Source organism: Vitis riparia, chromosome 11 (assembly GCF_004353265.1).
Source record: "Vitis riparia cultivar Riparia Gloire de Montpellier isolate 1030 chromosome 11, EGFV_Vit.rip_1.0, whole genome shotgun sequence".
In the NCBI taxonomy this organism is placed as follows: Eukaryota; Viridiplantae; Streptophyta; class Magnoliopsida; order Vitales; family Vitaceae; genus Vitis; species Vitis riparia.
In genome coordinates, this window is record NC_048441.1 from 2,250,964 (window position 1) to 2,269,922 (window position 18,959).

General features: G+C 35.6%; 1 protein-coding gene across 1 annotated transcript; it reads right to left on the bottom strand.

The window, feature by feature from the left end:
- Nucleotides 1-1,607: 1,607 nt before the first annotated feature.
- LOC117925565 (lisH domain-containing protein C1711.05) lies at nucleotides 1,608-13,857 on the bottom strand. Its single transcript, XM_034844612.1, has 7 exons — nucleotides 13,575-13,857; nucleotides 12,875-12,939; nucleotides 12,049-12,089; nucleotides 10,999-11,891; nucleotides 4,084-4,173; nucleotides 3,933-3,994; nucleotides 1,608-2,060 (listed from the first exon to the last, which is right to left on the bottom strand). The coding sequence occupies exons 1-7, from the start codon at nucleotides 13,788-13,790 to the stop codon at nucleotides 1,955-1,957; spliced, it is 1,473 nt and encodes a 490-aa protein (XP_034700503.1). The 5' UTR covers nucleotides 13,791-13,857; the 3' UTR covers nucleotides 1,608-1,954.
- Between the last annotated feature and the right edge of the window lie 5,102 nt (nucleotides 13,858-18,959).

The following is an 18,959-nucleotide window of genomic DNA, read 5'->3' on the forward strand; positions in this document are numbered from 1 at the left end:
GCATGATTAAAATGGCCATGGATTTGTATTGATATATATCATGACTATTAATCATGTTCACATTTAGTATTTTAATTTATATTTAACTTTTATTTTTGGTTTTTTCTATATACTAAATGCTATAAAAATTGGGGGAAAAAAACATAAACATAAACCTAACATAAGAAAAAATAATGTTAAAGATAATTTTGAACTTTTCTTATATTTGGCAAAAATATTGTGATTGTGTCGGGGTAAAAAAAAAAATACAAATATAAAATAAAATCAACAAGAAGAAGGAAAAAGTGTGTTTCAATTCACTCATGTAAAAATAATTATAAAACAAGAATCCTCTAAAAATAGTTGAAGTTTTATTCACTGGTCAAAGGTAGTACCAAAGATTGTCAAAGGTATTATATATATCATTAAAAGGTACTAGCTAAAAAAAGTGCATAAAATGCTAATTATCTTTAGATAACTATTTAATATTTATATTTTATAAACTCGGGTTTCTATTTTGTACTTTTTTTGGTACAAGTGTATAAAAACACACTTTTTCCAACAAGCATTATCTATGCTAATGGTGAACCTTAACCAAGCCGAACCTGACCTTTGGGTTGGAATCGGGTTGGGGCTAATCCAGCAATGTTTCAGCCCAAGTTACAACCAAAATCTGCATTACAAAATATAAGGGGCCCAACCTGGCCTTTGGGTTGGAATCAGGTTGGGCCCAATCCACAATGTTTGAGCCCATGTTACAACCAAAATCCATACACCAAAATGTAAGGGCCCTTATTGAAAAAAGTGTTCTATTTGGCAAAAAAAATTTATATAGAAAACCGTATTTAAGATTTTGTTTTCAAAACATTATTTTTTTTTATAACAAATTTAAAGTGTTTTCAATTATTATTATTTTTTTTTATAGAACTTCATATTAAACTACAATTGAAAATATGACAAATTATTTAAAAACTTTTGTATTGTAAATAAACCTATAAAAAATTAAGACTACATCTCAAAACAGGTCAATGATTAACCTCAAACCAATCCAAATTAAGAAATAATAAACCCAAATCCAACTTCTAACCCAAATTATTCAACTCAAGCTCAACTCAACCTTATTTTTCCAAGCTAAAATTGATACTCAAGTTGTAGCATTCAAAATCTCCACTCAATGTTCTTTAAAAACTCTTTCCAATACATTTATACCAAATTTAAATAGTAAATATATTTCTTTTAAAAAAATAAACAAAATAAATATTAGTATCATATAAGATAATATAAACAATAATATTACTTAACTCAAATTACATACGGGTTGAAAATGATTATCCATACTCGGCCTAAGTATTAAAAATGATCGTTAAAGCTTGCTCAAAGTTTAAATTGGTTTAGGCCAAACCTGTCCAAATTGCACCCTTACAAAAAATAAATCGACAAAAGTGTTTTTTTTTTGTTTCACATTTGAGTTTCCAAAACAGATTTTTATTTTCTTTCAGAACTGTTTTTAAAAACCCTGACAAACAGACCCTAAAACTCTATTTTGACAGCTATTTGGTTACCAAGAACACACAGGAAAGCAAATAAAATTTGACAAATGAGGATGAAAATTATCATAACAATAATCATAAAATAAAATCCAAATGTTTTTTTCTTTTTTTTATGAAATAAATCAAAGTTAAAACAGATATCTAAACCTTCTTTTTCCCAAAACAAGAGAATCTATCAGCCAAAACTATAGGCTAGGCCACTCTTCTGCAAGAAAACCACCTTCATATGGTGGGAAACATGGGGACTTGGGAGACACAACTAGGGCACAAAGGATGATTTTGGTAATTGGTGTATATAAATAGTTGAATCGACAAAAAATTGTTTTCACAAAGCTGGATAGATTACCAAACAAAATTACCCGAATTAGCAGGGCATGAGCAATGGTGCTCTGGACTTGTATTGCACAATTCAGTCATCTCATCAATCAATCATCATCAGAGTAATTGAACTTTACTGAGTGAGTCTGCAGATCGATCTGGCCTCCCCTGTAGCTGCCACGCTTTTTCTTGGTCTTTTCATGGCGAAAATCCCTGGAAGAGAGACAGAAAAGAGAGTTCATGATATGATAGAAAACAAAATCGTTGATATATGCAATTACATCAACACCTCTCAGTTCAAAAGTTGGACCAAACCAGTCCAGGTTAACTGAAGTTGTCTAAAAATAGACTGAATTCTAAAACATGAAATATTCCACAATTAGATGAATTTACCATCCAGAAACCTCGCATTAAGGATTATCTTTTTCCCCTAGAACACAGACTTAAACAAGAAGCTTTTATTCAGTTTCCAAGAAAGGAAGAAAACACTAGGTGCAGCTGGAACAAAAGAAGTATGGATAGTAAATATACTGGTAAAATTTTGTATTATTACAATTAATTGAAACCGTATTGCCAGTTGGGGAACACATAGCAGTAGTAGACCATCGAAATTGGGTTGCAATCAGGTACAAACTGCTTTCTTTTGGTAGGGACTAGGTTTGTTCAGGACACATCATAAAGAATAAGATGAGCTAGTTCCCCACCACTTAACACAGTCCTTCTAACCAATTGAAGAGTATTGGTAGGGCATTTTCTTCAAAATGCACTTATTCTTTCTCTTTTTAGAGACTTCTTATATATGCGTTAATCATTTAAGAGCATTGTACCACTTTTTCCCATATTTATAAGACCCTTTTCAGTGGCATTAACAATGAACAGGTCTTGCCAAAATGTGGGACACTTCAATCAAAAACCAATAAAATAAACAGTTGAATTTAAAGATGATGCTGTGAGAAAATTCTCTTCTAGTAACCACATTTAAGCCTGCATACCCATGCCCATCCTATTACCAAAGCAATTTATGATTCCATGTTCCACGTAATATTAGTTCAATCATAATCCCAATTGCAAATTACTAGGCCATAAACTTTTCTGGTGGAGATGGCAATTCTTGATGAGTTGTGTTCATGTCATATCAAAACTTAAGTGTTCTACTACATAGGCCAAACCAAACCTGACACGAATAATAATCGTGTCAAAAACATAAACTCAAATACTACCTAATTATTAAACAGGTAACCCATCATCTAACCCACATCATCTAACCCATTTAACCCATTTAATAACCAGATCCTCCTATTTAATAATCAAATTGAGTTAGGTCTTCTATATGTCTATATAATTAATGTCTTAACCAAACATGTTTATGACTCAATTAACTTATTTATTTAAAAATAAATTTAAAATGAGTCAAATATGGGTTAAATAGTTTATAGATATAATTAGGTTAATGAGCAAGATTATTAAATGGGTCAATTCGAGTCAAATTCATATTATGCAAGTTGACCCAAAAACTACCAATATTTTTAAACAAATTTTGAAGGTTAACACGAATTTGACCCAAACCTTTCTGTTTTTTTTTTACCCAAACCCATTTATACTCAACCCAACCCCACAAAAAGCATGTTGGGTTTGAGTCGTGTTAGTGAATCGTATCAAACTTTGTCACCCCTATTTTCCAGTAATTTCATATGAATAAAGCTGTAGTTTGGTCCTCTGGCTTTCCTCGAGCAACTTCAAGTGATCTCTGTACTCTACATTGTGATTGCCATTGACAGTTTTATTTTCCCAACATTACATCATTACTTCCAAACAAGTGAACACATAGATGAGGTTAACTGAAGTCATTGGTTTTTTTGAGAAGTTCACCTGGACCAGCATTCATGCAAGTTTAATTTATGGTCTAATCAATATACATGCTAGTTCAATTTCTAGTCTAATCTTCAAAAAGTTGGAAGACAAAACAATGGGTATAAGAATGGCATGAAAATTAAGTTTTGGCTTCAATGCAAAACCGCATGATGTGTATTAGAGTATTTCATGTAAAAAAACATAATTCCCACTGTATTAAAGCATAGCACTTACCTTCCTCTAACTTGCCCAAGTATTTCTTGAGCTTTGGCACCATAGCCACTGTCTGCACCACCCTGCAGAGAATAAACAAGGGGAAGTGTAAAAACACAAAACTAAATAGGAAGAGAGGGGAAGGGGCAACACAAAATACAAATTATGACACCTTTGCCCAATAAGAATTATCTTGCAGTCTTTGATCAGCAAATTCCACCTCATCAATTTTCACCCTTTGAAATGCATTAACAGTCTTTGGCTGCAAAAGTAGTATCTATTAAACCAAGATCCTATAAATCAAACCACAATACATGAATGAATGAAGAGACCATCATAACTTAAACCACAACCACATCAAAATCAACCCATCAAACCAACAGAGAGAAGGACCACCATACATATTTGAATGAAGAAACCACAACCACATCAAAATTAACCCATCAAACCTAGAGGGAGAGAGAGAGAATCAAATGGTATACATCCAACAATCCACATGAAAAGTTGATTTCGAACCAAGAACCAATTAACGACACATTTTTTAGAAGAAAAAGAATATTTTTACATTATCTGATTTCAATCAAAATTTTTTGCACATAAATTAGAAAAGAGGGTGCTACATATCAGAGAAAGTTCTAACAGAACTTAATTGTTTAATTCCTTTATTTTTTTTCCCTTCTCTTTCACTCGCTCTCTTCCTTTGTTGGGGGGGATGCAATACACTTCTTCAACCATTTATCAAACAATTTAAATTTAACAAAGAAATTTATACATGTAATTCTTTTCCATTTTTCCTTTTGAGGGGAGCGCAACAGCCTTTTCCAACTATTTACCAAACAATTTAAATTTAACAAAGAACCTTATACAAGTAACTCTTTTAGGCCACAAAGTCAAACTTACATTCAACTATTGATTCATTATTAGATCAAATCATTATTACACTAAAAGAAAAAAGGGGTAACCCATTGGTAAATGGCTACAAATCTCCTTAAGAATTCATAACAATAATCCTGAATGAAAAAAAATGTAATCCAAAAAATAAAAATTGAAGTGCCCATAGGTAATAATTTGAAAAAAGAATTCAAAAAATATAAAGGACAATATGTCCCCATTTCTTTACAAGGTTCCTTTCTATTGACCAGTATAAGGAGTTCAAATTTCAGATACACCGCAAGGCTAAGGCAGGAAGCATTTGCCTCAAGAGTGACTCAAAATGCAAGGCATGAACCTCAACTAATTTAGGCCTCTAGGCCATGCCCCAAGTAATTTTCAATAAAACTCATGCTGAGGTGTGAGTGGGACATACAGTCAAATGCTTACTCACATGCATGAAAGAACGGCTGCAAGAATCCCATTTTTTTTTAAAAAAAAAAGGTTGTCACTCCTGGGGTTGTCGGTTAGAGTGTTAAGTATGTTAGCTAGCAAGACCTTCCACTAATTCAAAAAATTCTTACAGTGCACATACATAGATGGACATCGACAAATCTTGTATTTGCATTACAAAATTATCATAATAGAACATTTTCTATTTAAATTATCTATAATACTTTTAGCTAATTTTTGCTTCAAAGATAAATTTGTCTAAACCTCTAATATTTTTTTTTTTGATAAGTAAACAAGATATGCATTAGAAAAGGCTAAACGCCACAAAGCATACAGGGAGTATACAAGACGGCTACAGCCTTAAAAAGAAAAAAAGGACCAAAAAGAACTACCTCCCCTTAAGTGGAAGCTATCCACTCCAAAAATCCTATAAGGGAGAAAGACTCCTCACCTAAATACACTTTGGCCCAATTCCATAAGTTACAGACAAAAGAATTCTTTAATTTCTGAATATTCAACGCACCTAAAGGCTAACCTATTCATCTCCTTCCAAACCGTCCAAAAAATACACAACGGAATGGATTTCCAAATCTTTTTCCTTTTCTTCCCTACAAATGAACCCCTCCAGGAGATTAAAGCCTCCTTTATAGTTTCTGGGAGGACCCACTTAACATCTATCAACCCAAAAATAATATCCCATAGAGCTCTAGTCACTATACAATGTAAAAGAATATGATTTACATTCTCTTCTTCACAACCACACAAAAAGCAACAATTTGGGAGTTGCACCCCTCTTATCTGGAGTCTGTCCAGAGTGAGCACCTTCCCCCACGTAGCCTCCCAAGCAAAAAAACAAACTTTAGCTGGCACCCTATCCACCCATATTCTCCTTGCGGTAAACACTGTGGCATTAGGCTTGTCCAGCAGCCTGTAAGCTTCCTTGACCCTGAAAAGACCATTTTTTCCCTGCCTCCACATAACTGAATCATCCTCCAAGGAAGGCCTATGACCCCTCAAAGTATGGAGCAAATCCCCAACCATATCCAACTCCCAATCATTGAAGTCCCTCACAAAAACAAGATTTCAATCTCCTTGACCCGAATCTTGGTCCCACATCTCCTCAATCGTAGCGTCCCTATGCGCGGCGATGATAAAAAGATGATTGAAGCATTGGGACAACGGAGTGTCAGTGCACCAACTATCTTTCCAAAATTTGATTTTGGAACCCTTCCCAACTAGAAAAGCCAAATTTTCCCAACACCATTCAGATTCTTTCATAATCTCCTTCTAGACCCCTACTCCAGCCGCCCCACTAGCCTTCTTTGACCTCCATCCATAATCCTCTTGCCCATATTTCGTAGTGATCACTTGTTTCCAAAGGTTATCCTTTTCACAAGCAAACCTCCAAATCCACTTGCCCAGCAAGGCTCTATTCAGAGTGGCTATTCTCCTTAATCCTAACCATCCCTTGTGTTTTTCTGTACAGACCACATCCCATTTAACTAGATGAACTTTTCCCTCCAAGTTTCCTCCCCCCCATAGGAAATCTCTTTAGGTTTTCTCCACTCTTTTAGCAACGGACTTGGGCATTCAGAAAATAGACATTTGGTATATTGGCATGCTAGCCAAGGTGCTTTTTATAAGAGTGATCCTCCCCCCTTTGGAGATGTACTGTCTTTTCCAAAGCGCAAGTCTCCTCCTGACCCTCTCTTCCACTCCATCCCACATAGAAGTAGCCCTATTGGGGACCCCTAAGGGGAGTCCCAAATAGTGAGAGGGCAAAGACCCCACCCTGCACCCTAGCTCAGCTGCCATCTCAAGAATCTCCTCCACTTCTCCAACTGGAATGATTTCGCTTTTGGCTAGATTAATTCGAAGACCCGAAGCCACTTCAAACCAAAAGAGAATCCAGCTTAGATGAGAAACTTGCTCTTTGCTCGCCTCACAAAACACGATTGTGTCATCAGCAAAAAATAGGTGGGAGATATTCAAGGAAGTTCTACTACCACCCCGAATCTTGCATCCTGATAGATATCCCCCCTCCACCGCTCTCCTGATAAGGACGTCCAGAACCTCCATTCCCATAACAAAGAGGTAAGGGGATAGAGGATCACCTTGACAAAGCCCTCTAGTGCTAGGGAAAAACCCAGCTAGCACTCCATTAACAAGAATGGAGAATTTAGCAGAAGACACGCAGCTCCACATCCATCCCACCCACTTGGTCCCAAAGCCCATTTTTTGAAGGACCTTCATTAAGAAATTCCAATTGATGCTGTCATAAGCTTTTTCTATATCCAATTTGCAAATAAGACCCTTTTCTTTTCTCTTCTGCCACGAATCTATCACCTCATTAGCAATTAAGGACGCATCCAGAATTTGTCTTCCCATTACAAAGGCATTCTGAGAAATAGAGACCACCTTACCAATCACTTTTTTGAGCCTATTAGCTAAGACTTTAGCCAAAAGTTTATAGAGCCCCCCCAACAGGCTGATAGGTCTAAAATCTCCAAGATCCTCAGCCCCGCTTTTCTTAGGTATCAACACCAAAAAAGTATTGTTGAGGCTCTTAACAAAGGAATTATGCTCATGAAATTCTTTAAACATCTCCATGATTTCCTCTTTGGTAAAATCCCATGAGTTTTGCCAGAAGGCTACAATAAAACCATCCGGGCCAGGGGCTTTATCCCCACTCATCTCCATCAACGCCGAATGAATCTCAATCTCTGCAAATGGGATTTCCAGACTCTCTGCTTCTTGCTGGCTGATGCAACCCACCTGAATTCTACCAATATCCGCCTTCCAAACCATATCTTCAGAAAGCATCTGCTGAAACGAATTCACAACTCCTTCTTTCACCTCCTGCTCCTCTACTAGCCACTCCCCATTAACCTTAATTCTGTCCATAGCGTTATTTCTTCAATGAGCACTTGCCATTTTATGGAAGAACCCCGTGTTTCTATCCCCCTCCCTTAACCAAATCTCCTTTGAGTGCTGTTTCCAATGGGCTTCCTCCAACAGGACCCATTTCTTAAAGGAATCTTTAGCTTCTTTTTTTAATTTAGCTTCCTCCACAGTCAAGTTTCTCTCACTTTCCACCCGATCCCAAAAGTCTACTTGTTGTAAGGCTGAAGCTTTATTAGTTTCCAGCCTCCCAAAAACCTCTTTGTTCCAAACTTTCAACTTCTTTTTAATTTCCTTCATTTTAACAGCCAATCTATAGCTAGCGTTGCCCCTGACTTCAATTCCCTGCCACCAGGTTCTAACAATATCTTTTCCCGCCTCTTTCTGATTTTAATAAGAAAATTCAATATCTCCCTTTCTAGCCCCTCCGTGGAAAATCCCAGAAATTGGCTGAATTTTGCTAAATTACAGTCCTCCCATAGTTCCTCTTTCTCATTTTCGGTATCTTGAGATCCAGAGGCACCAATATTCCCCTCCTTGCCCCTAACCTTGTCTCTGTTTTTGTTGGCCTCTCCCAACTTCTAGGACCCATTCTCATTCTCAACGTTCCCCTCATAGACTGTTAACCATGTTGACTTGTCCCCCAATAATTCCTCCTCTATTCCCCCTGGACAATCAAAAGACTCCCCTCCGAAGCCCGATCAGAATTAGAAGAGAGAAGAAGAGGTATCCCCATAACCCTTTTTCTTTTAGGATGGGAAATCAGGACATACCTCTGAGCTTCCTCTTCAAGCGCTCGGTCAGTCATTGAGAAGCCATCATCCCTTTGTTCCCTTCTAATCTCCTCTAGTACCCAGCTCATCAAAGGATCCTCTAGAATGGATCCTTTTCTGGAGATAAAACGGCCCAAAAAACCAGCCTTCTCTTGGGGAGTAGTTGGGCCATCCCTTTCCAAGCCTTCCACTTCAACTAAAGGATGGCAGCCCAGTTCAGCAGCCCAACTACTAGACGATGGGCCTGCCTCTGAATCACCAACCACCTTTGTCTTATCTTTTAAATTTCGGCCCAAAGGCCCGTCTATCTTAGCCAGCCCACCATCCTTCTCCAACTCTTTAAGACCCATATTTGGGCCAAATGAGGTCAACCCAGCCACTCTTCCATCTGAATAGACCCAATCTCGGGGCACCGGGCCATGGATCTGGTTCTCGGGCTCTAGACCCGGCCCATTCTCCTGCAAAAAATCTCACCACCGGCCTAATCTCCCACCACAGCGCCAAAGTGTAAACCTCCTCCTCTACCTCAATTTCTAACATACTCGGTCTAAAATCACCTCTTATTTTGACCAGTATCCTAGCCCATTGAATCTCCTCCATCGACCTTGTCCGCTCGTCAATTTCAACAAAACCCCCACATTCCTCCCCTATTTTCTTCAGAATCACCGGGCTCCATAACGAAATTGGAAGGCCGAAAATTTTAACCCAAGCTTCCTGTTCCATCTCCTCTTCTACCCAACAACCCGTCTTTGGATTCCAGAAATCCAACCCTAAGTGGGCTCCTCCCATCACTCTGCTCCCCGAGGAGACCACACGATGTGCCTCTCTTAGATCTTCAAACTCCAACAATGCCCTACCTCGTTCCAACTTGGCCAGCCCTAACTTGCCTTTTAGGCCCCAAGAATTTGCCCAAAGACTTCCCAGCCTCTCCAAGTCTTCTTCTTCCTTTTTGTTGGACTTCCAGCTCGCGACGAGGCAGTGCTCCAGCTTCTGTAAATTTCCAGCAATCTCCTCCCTAGTGACCTTCATCTTGATTGCATTTGAGTCGTTCCGACTTGTTCTCATGACTACTTCTGCGTATGATTTCGCCGGAGTAGCTTTTCCGACGGCTCTTACTTCCTGCAAATCTGTTCTTCTACCAACCAACTCTTCCATTTGACGTATCATCTCCGCCATAGCCATCCATCCTCTTTTGTCCCTCCTACCTCTCGGTAAGAAGATACAAAACCTTTTTCGTTCCAGATCCACAACCCCCAGCCTTAAAAAACCTCCCGCTCTGTTGAAACCCCGAGCCAATATATACAGCTTGCCTCTTTCTTTCCACTCCTTTTCCCATCTCCCTTCTTTTTCGTCACGTATACAATGGATTAGCCCCTCCTTGAAAAGCCCTAAGCTTTCCAGCCCTAATCGAACCCATGTCGAGACCCCCCACTTCTTCTCCACAATGAGAATCTGACGTTTCCCTTTCCTTTCATCCAGGGCAAGCTCGAAAGTCTTGGATTCCACCATGAAGCTTCCCTTTCGACTCGCCTCGCCAGTCTCATCGTCGTCGCCGTCGCACGCACTCTCACTCTCCCTCACGCCCTCTCTCTCTCTCTCGCCCTCTCTCTCACTCTCTCCCATATGAATTGTTCTAAACCTCTAATATATTTTGAGATCCTTACAGCATTTTATCCTCATTAGATAAGGCCCAACTCAGATCAACGCCAACGACTATATGATTGCTAAGCATCCAGAATGGTGGGATATAGTGAATGGTTCAATAGTGGTTTTCTTAAATAGTTAAATGGTTAGTAGGATCCAGTAATGCTGGATTTCAGACTAGAACTAGTATTTTAAATAAAATGGCAGGTATTGATAATGTTGCAAAGAATGGCAACTGTCATGCATGCTAGCACACTGCATGCATGGGTAGGTCAATCTAACCTCTGGAAGAGAGACAGAGATTGAAAGTTGGGGACTAATTCAAAGATATAGTGCCTTCTAGGAAATTGAAAAATGATTTTTTCAGCTTTAAAGTTTGAAAATAGTCCACAAATGCTTCTAATTAATGCTACAATATATTTAACTAAAAACTACACCATGTATACCTCAGTTGAATTTTGCTGATTTTTCAGTTGTTTCCGCGCTGTAGATTTCTCTCCATTTTTGTCAAGGATCCCATTGGCCTGGACATCAAGCTGCTTAGCAACTTTACCCTTGTCTCCTTCATCAAGATCACTTCCAAGGGATTCTTTCACCTCCTTGAGGAGCTTGATTCCGTCAGATTCTTTAGAACTTTCTGTTTTTTGGCGTTTGGATTCTTCAACTACAACTTTGTCAGCAGGCTGAGAATTACTTTCTTCACAAGCCAGTCTTTTTCTTTTCTTGGAAACTTTATTGTCTTCATCCAATGCATCTTCTTCAAAAGTCTGAGAATTACTGGATTTTGAATCAGTCCTTTTCGATTTTTCTTTTTCAAACTTCTTTTTCTTCTTATCCTTAGATTTAATGTTTGCCTCAGAATCAGTTGCTTCTCTGCCCTCTGCAGCTGCCAAACCTTCAGGGTTTTCTTCATTTTCCCCAGGCTGTGTATCTAGTTGATGAGGTTCTGCATTATCAACATGTGGCTGAGAAACCAACTTGCTTTTTTTCTTCTTGTCCTTGCCTTTCTTACTGGATTCATCCAACTGCGGTTCACACACAGTCTCATCAACAGGCTCCTTTGATATTTCAGAGCTGACTTGTTCAGTTCCTTCATCAAGAGAATCATAAATCTTTTTGCTTTTCTTCTCTTTTGATTTTACATTTAAGGGAGGCACTATATCCTTTGTTAATGTCTTCTCAGAATTCTTAGCATTACAAAATTTATTGGCAGTTCCAGATTCATTGACTACAGCTTTTCTATTGCTCTCTTCACTTCTCTTTTTCTTTTTCTTACTTACGGTTTCCACAACAGCAACACAGTTATCTTCTCCATCCTTTTTATCACTCTTCTCTAAATCTGCAGTTCAACATATCTAAAATGAGAGCTAATCCTGAGATTTGTCTTATAAAGTATATTCTTACATTTTTACAAGGAAAGAAAAAGAAAGAACACAGGATACAAAAGTCACATTTGTATCATGGCATACAGAACCATAATTTAAATATGAATATACCTTGCTCCTTGCAGTTGTTCCAATTTGTGCTAGCATTATCACTGCATAATGAAGAAGCTCAACAACTATGAGAATGGAAACACAAATTTGAACTTTTAATCACAAAAAGCAAACAATGTATCAAAAAAGAAGAAATCAAACACTGCAAAAGGTACTTTAGGCATGACATAAGCTGGGGCAGCCAGTCCATTCAATCCCATCCCTGAGATCACCATTTTAATTATCCAAGGCTATTGCACCAACAAAACAAAAAGAGTAATGAAGAATGCCAAAATAGCAATGATTTTTAAAGGTTAACCTATTTGGATATAAAAATTAATATTATTTACAACAAAGCAGCTTGCCCAGTTGCCCCAATAGATTGAAATTACTAAGGAGCAATGTGATTTGAAGTAACATGCCTCTTAAATACACCCTGATGATATGGATTTTGGTAGACAGGAATACCAAAACTATATTTCTATGTTTCAATTCCAAATTTGTCAGGTAACTAAGGAACCAATATTGTGCCAACAAAATGTCTAACAAAGTTTTAAGACAAGAAAGAGTCTATTTACATTGGGATACATAAATTATCCTTACAATTCCTACCACATGCATACAAGGCAAAAGCATCAGTAGATTTCATGCCAAATACAAGGACAAGAGAAAGAATAAAAAAAAAATTCCTGAAGGCAGGTAAGCAATGTATGAATTGTTGGAATTTAATTCTTATAATAATCGTTCATTCACTGAATTGCAGCAGGCTTCATGAATCACAAGCTTAGTAATCACAAATCCATCAATCAGAACTCAATGGACAAGAACAACAAATTTATCATCCTACCATGTTTCCAAACTCTTGTAGTACACTTCTTCCAAGTCAAGTGAGCAACCGTTCCCATTGTCATTCTACACCCAAGCAAAATAAACATCGTTCTTATAAGGAAGTAAAGTTCAAGTACAAAGAAATGGTATAGAAAAAAGAAACCTGAAACCTTCATTAAAGCATAGTGTGTGTGTGTATACCACCAAAAAAGGAAGAAGACTCAAAATGTATCCAAGTAAAAAATAGAAAATGTATCCAAATGTCACCTCAAGTAATCAATATGTTTTTGAGAAATCGAATAGGTAAAATGAATAAAATTTACAATTTGAAGGGATGTTCCAAAAGGGGCTCAATGATTCCTAATTGGAATTGGGGCATCTGTCCCATTTTCAGAATTCATCGATCCATTTGGTTGTGGAGAAGACTCAGAAGAACAAAAAAAAAAAAAAACACATGAACCCTGCATTTTCACTTCGATTTTTCTCAGCATCCAAACCGAGAAAAATACAAAAATCAATATTCGAGGTGCCAATGGAAATTACGTTTTCACAATTCACCAGTTCAATTGGCAGTTTAAAAACTACTGGAAAAATGTAAATATCTCAACGGCGCCCAAAAGCCAAAAACCACTCCTTCCCTTTAGCCAAATTTTCTCACCGTCCAAACGCAAAAAGAAAAAGGCCAACATTACGGAGTGAACGTTGGCACTCATCTTTACCTCGAGTGGGGCTTCACGTTGAAAGTACTTTAGGGTTTTGGAGAAGCCACTGCGTTGAAGATAATGCAATATGGAGCTGTGAAGAAGGGTCTTCTTCTGGCAAGGGTTTAGGGTCTTGGAAGTCTTGTTACTGAGATTGTTCATGGCTTGATTTGAGAGCATGACGGAGCGAGGCTTGAACGCTGTGAGGCTAGGGTTTTGTATGGCCGGCAGCATATAGGGTTTTAGTGGAGTGCTAGGGTTTATGCAAAAATAGGAGTGCTAGGGGTTTATTCAAAAATAGGGGGAGGACCAAGAATAAAGGCTTTGAGTTTAAAAAATAAGGGTCCCATCCCAAAATAATTTAAGAATAAAAAATTTGGGAATTCATGCACTCTAGTGTGAGGTGTTATTTCATACCGAAGTTGCCCTCTCTCTTCGGCCGCCTCAGCGTCCACATCATCAGAGGATCTAAAAAATCCAAAAAAAATTAAAAAAAGAAAAAAGAAAAAGAAGAGTCCTAATTTTAATCTCATTCTCTCACATTAGCGGTTGCCCTGACAAAGAGAAGAGGCAACCTTCGCCCTCTCTGATCTGGTTTGCCAACGGCTCCGACCTCACTCTCTAAAAAGCCGGAACCGAACCCAAGCTACACACACTTTCTCTTTCTCTTGGGCTCTCTATTTGGTTACGTAGAGAGAGAAGTCATGGTATGCGCTTTCTGTCTCTCACTTGGGTTCTCTGTTTGGTTACCTAGAAAATAAAAGTGAAATTCTTTTTTAAATGTTTTTGTTTTGCTCTTTTATTCTGTTCTGTTTGGTCGATTACTAAGATTGAGATGGTTTTCTTTTTTCTACTGCCTTTATATCATTCATTTCAATTTCTAGGTTTTAATTTTGCTCAAATCCCACTAGTGGAAGCTGCCGACAAGCTACATTCCGATGATGAGTCCATGGATTAGTTATGGATTTAATATATATAAATGGAAAAAAAAAAAGAGAGAGAGATTTCTTTCTCATTGCTTCCATGGCATTTGATGGGCTACCAACTGCATAAGGTGCCCTTCTCCTATGATCCTAGCAATGGAGTAAAATGAAAATGAAGAGAAAATTTTTATATCATTTTATATTTTTTAAATAAAAATGTATGTCAGTTTGTAAAGCTTGGGTAATTGGTACTATTTTTATATCATTTTATATTTTTTAAATAAATAGTATGTCAGTTTGATTTAATAAAACATTAGTGTGAAGTTAATTTTTGAATTTTTTTTTAAATTAATGATATAAATAAGAAGTTATATATATATATATATATATATATATAAAAGCACCGTTTATAATTAAAAAGTGATATAAATAAGAAGTTATCAAATTTTACTATAATTTGCAATTTGGGCTGGACTTTTTGGGTTTGGGCTTGGGCTTGGGCTTCGGTTGGGGGCTCATATTCAAATCCGAATATATATTTGTGTAAAATTTAAAAGTGTTCCGGATTATTTGATTACAAGGGTCATTGGAAACTTAATTTTAAAAATCTAACTCTTTATTTTTTTTTTTTTGGTCTTATTTTTTATAAAAATGTCTTTATTGTTTTCTTATAAAAATAAATCTTTCTTTTAAAACATGCTATAAATAATTGAAATAGTCAAAAACATTTATGTCAAAAATGGGTTATTTAAAAAAAACATGAGAAGAGGATAATATCACAAATATGAAGAGTATTTCATCATTTTTAACTAATTATTTTATAGTATTTCATTTATATCTATTTCATTTATATTAAAATATATTTATTATTTTAAAGGTTAGGGAATAATATAAAGTTGAACATTGATGCACTTACAAAGATTTTGGTTATTTTAATATAATTAACAATTAATTTATTTTTATTTGTTTTGATTTTTAATTGTGCTTTTATTATTAAACAAAATGTTGATAATGAATTTTTAAGTTCCTCCGAGAAACCAATCCTTCAAAGATGAGTTATTTGCATGATTAATTATCAATTAATTTTATATTAAATATATAGGAAGTATAACTTTTACTCTTAATTTGATTGTTGACTTCATAAATTTCTTGAAAATATGATTTAATCTTGTATGATGGCCTTTTTTGTTTTATTATTTTTTTATTTAATGTTAAAAAAAATTATTCATTTTATTGAGTTAATCAAATAGTTTTTCTAACAGATTTTGATGATTTTAAAATAAAGTTAAGACTACTAATAATTTAATCAAGTGAAGTTTTCAATTTTAATTATAAAAATCTAAAGAAAGCTCAAGCAACAATAGAAGAAATATCAATACCATGAAGTGTTAGAACTATTGAAGACTTGAAGTGACCTAAGACAACTTGTAAAATGGTATTTAGTGGTATACTTAGGTCCAAATTATTTTTCATATACTTAAAAGTTTATTTTCATCATTTTATGAGCTTAAGATGATTATTTTTATCAAGAAAATATATGAATATTTGTTTTAATTCAAAACTTGAGTTAAATTCTTTCTAAATTTTTCAAAAAAGTTGTAAGACAATGTACGCAAGTTACTAAAAATTTTGAACTCCAAACCATAGCTTTAAAAGGCTCAAGGTGCACCTAAGGCGTGGGCTTTAATGAAGTGAGACATACTCTAATTTACATATATATTTTTATATAATATAATCAAATTTAACAATCATTTATTTGTCTTAGACACATAAATCATGAAATATCATCCAAAACTATAAAGAACTTTAAGCATAAAAACAAAGCATTATGATTGCTAATAGCCTAATACATATCCAAATCCAAAGTTTTCAAACCAAAACATGAAAATTGTCCACAATTCAAAAACATCATTAAAAAACACTTGAATAACAAATTTGTCTACAACAATCAATCATTACTTGTCCTCTAAATCAACAAAATCATCATCATCATTTCTATCATCACATTTGTAGCCTTCCTCATCTTCTTCATCTATTGAATCAACCATTTCTCCATCTTCATCTTCATCTATTAGTGAACGAGAAGACAAAGTTCTAGAGCTTGAATATATCCCTCTTGGTGGTGGTATTATGCTTGAGTTTGCTCTAACTCTAGTATCAAACCTAGCCTCCTCAGCTCTAGTAGCTCTAGCAACATCACCCAAATTCAAATTATTATCATCAAATACAAAATCATTTTGTGCACCTCCATAAGAATCTTCATATTCCATTCTTCCTATCAACCATCCATTGTTATTATCCATATATTTCAAGGAAATTGGGTCAATGGTGTTACATTCATTGTATCTTTTCTTCAAGGCTCAATTATACTTAATGTATACCAAATCATTCAAGTATTGATGATCTAACCTATTTCTCCTCTTGTTATGAATCTGCAAAAATTTGTAAGTTCATTAATATATTTTAAAGTTTTAACTTTTAACTTTTAAGTTACATTCAAGACTTTATTAAACTATTACTTGTAATTATTTTGGTAACTTACATTTTCAAAGATGCTCCAAATTCGTTCACAACCTGATGCACTATTAGGTTGAGGACTTTCATTGCAAACCTTTGCAAATTTGGAGCTAAAGCTCCATATGTAGCCCACAATTCAGTTGTCATATAGATATTAACAATTTAGTAAAATAATTCGCCTATTTGAGCAAAAATACAATCTAATGATTTAAATAAACAAAACTAAATAACTAACCTGATACTCTAGTCTTCCTTATCCTAACAACTAACTCATTCCCAAATAGTCCTTGGGCATTTGTATACAAACTCACTTCAACCACAATTTTTTCTTGCTTAGCGAGGTCCCTTGTCAGCCTTAAGATGCATTTATACAAATCACTTATAATCTCTACATCATACTCTATTTTTGGTTTATCATAAAAGAATTTCGGGTTCAAAAAGTACTCCACTGCATGCAAAGCCCGATGAAGCTAAGTCTCCATCATCTTATTAATGATTTTGAAGATTTCTTTGTACTTCTCTTCATTTCCATTAAAACTTCTTACAATTGTATCCTTAGCTCTATTCATGGCCTCATAGATATATCCCATATGAGTTTTTTTTTCACCATCAACCAAACAAAACACGTGAACAAGGGGACCCAAAACCTTTAAGCAAAACACAATAATGTTCCAAAATGAAGGCATTAGAACTATGTTGGCTATAGTTTTCCCCTTCTGCTCTTTTGCTCATTTACTATCTGACCAATCTGAACTTGTAAACATTGTCCTCAAGTTGTTTTTTTGTTCATGCAATCATGATAATGTGATGAAAGTAATTGCAAATCGAGTCTTAGCAAGCCTAAGCAATTCATTTTGTCTAGTAAACCACCTCATCATGTTGAGTAGCCCTAAGTGATTATAAAATATACATATTTAGTGATATAACCCTCTCCAATGTCCTCTTGATGTTTGACAGCTTTTTAATATCTTCCAACATCAAGTTAAGGCAATGTGCAGCACATGATGTCCAATACAAATGCGAACACTTTAATTCTAATAACCTTTTTATGTGACATTGTAGATAATAAATTTACATAAGTTCTCAAGATAAATAATTCAAATTTTAAAATTAAATAAAAAAATCAAGAAATAGTATTTGTTACTTGCCATTACATAACTTGAGGGATTATCTGTTATAATTTGAATAACATTCTCCTTACCAACTTGCTCTACCCATTTGTCAAGTAACTCAAACATCTTTTCTCCCATCTTAATCATCGAAGAAGCATCAATGGATTGCATAAGCATGGTTCCCTTTGAACAATTAACCAAAAATTTCACCAAAGTTCTCTCTTTCCTATCGGTTCATCCATTTGATATAATTGAACTTCCATTTTTTTCCATTCCTCCATATGATCCTTCATCAAATCTTTTGTAAAAGTCAATTCTTTCTTGAGGTTACTAACTCTTACCTCATGAAGGGTTGGCCTCTTCATACCCACTCCATATTGGTCAATAGCCTCAATCATTAGTTGGAATCTCGGATATGTGATTACATTAAATTGAATTGTAGCCTCATACATCCACCTTGTGATGAGCATACAAGCTCTTTCTCTTGCTTCCTTTTTGTAGGCATCATTGATAGTAGTTTAGTTCATCTTCTACTGTTTTGATTTTGAACAACCATCTCTACATCAGGAGTGGAAAAATAATCCATGAGACCTTTTTGTCTTGGTTTTTTTGAAGAAAACATCCTACCACTACTTCCTCCTCGATTACTATCTCCATTAGAAATGTTGGTGACATTCATTCTACTATTAATCTTTTCACCAAAATTTTCATCTTCCAAACCAAACAAATCTTCGCTCCCCATATTCATTTGCTCTTTTTGACTTTTTTTGGAACTCATACTCTTCCATTACTTCTCGAACATGTTTTAGACATTTTTTTACACTTTTTAACATTTTATATCTACCAACAAG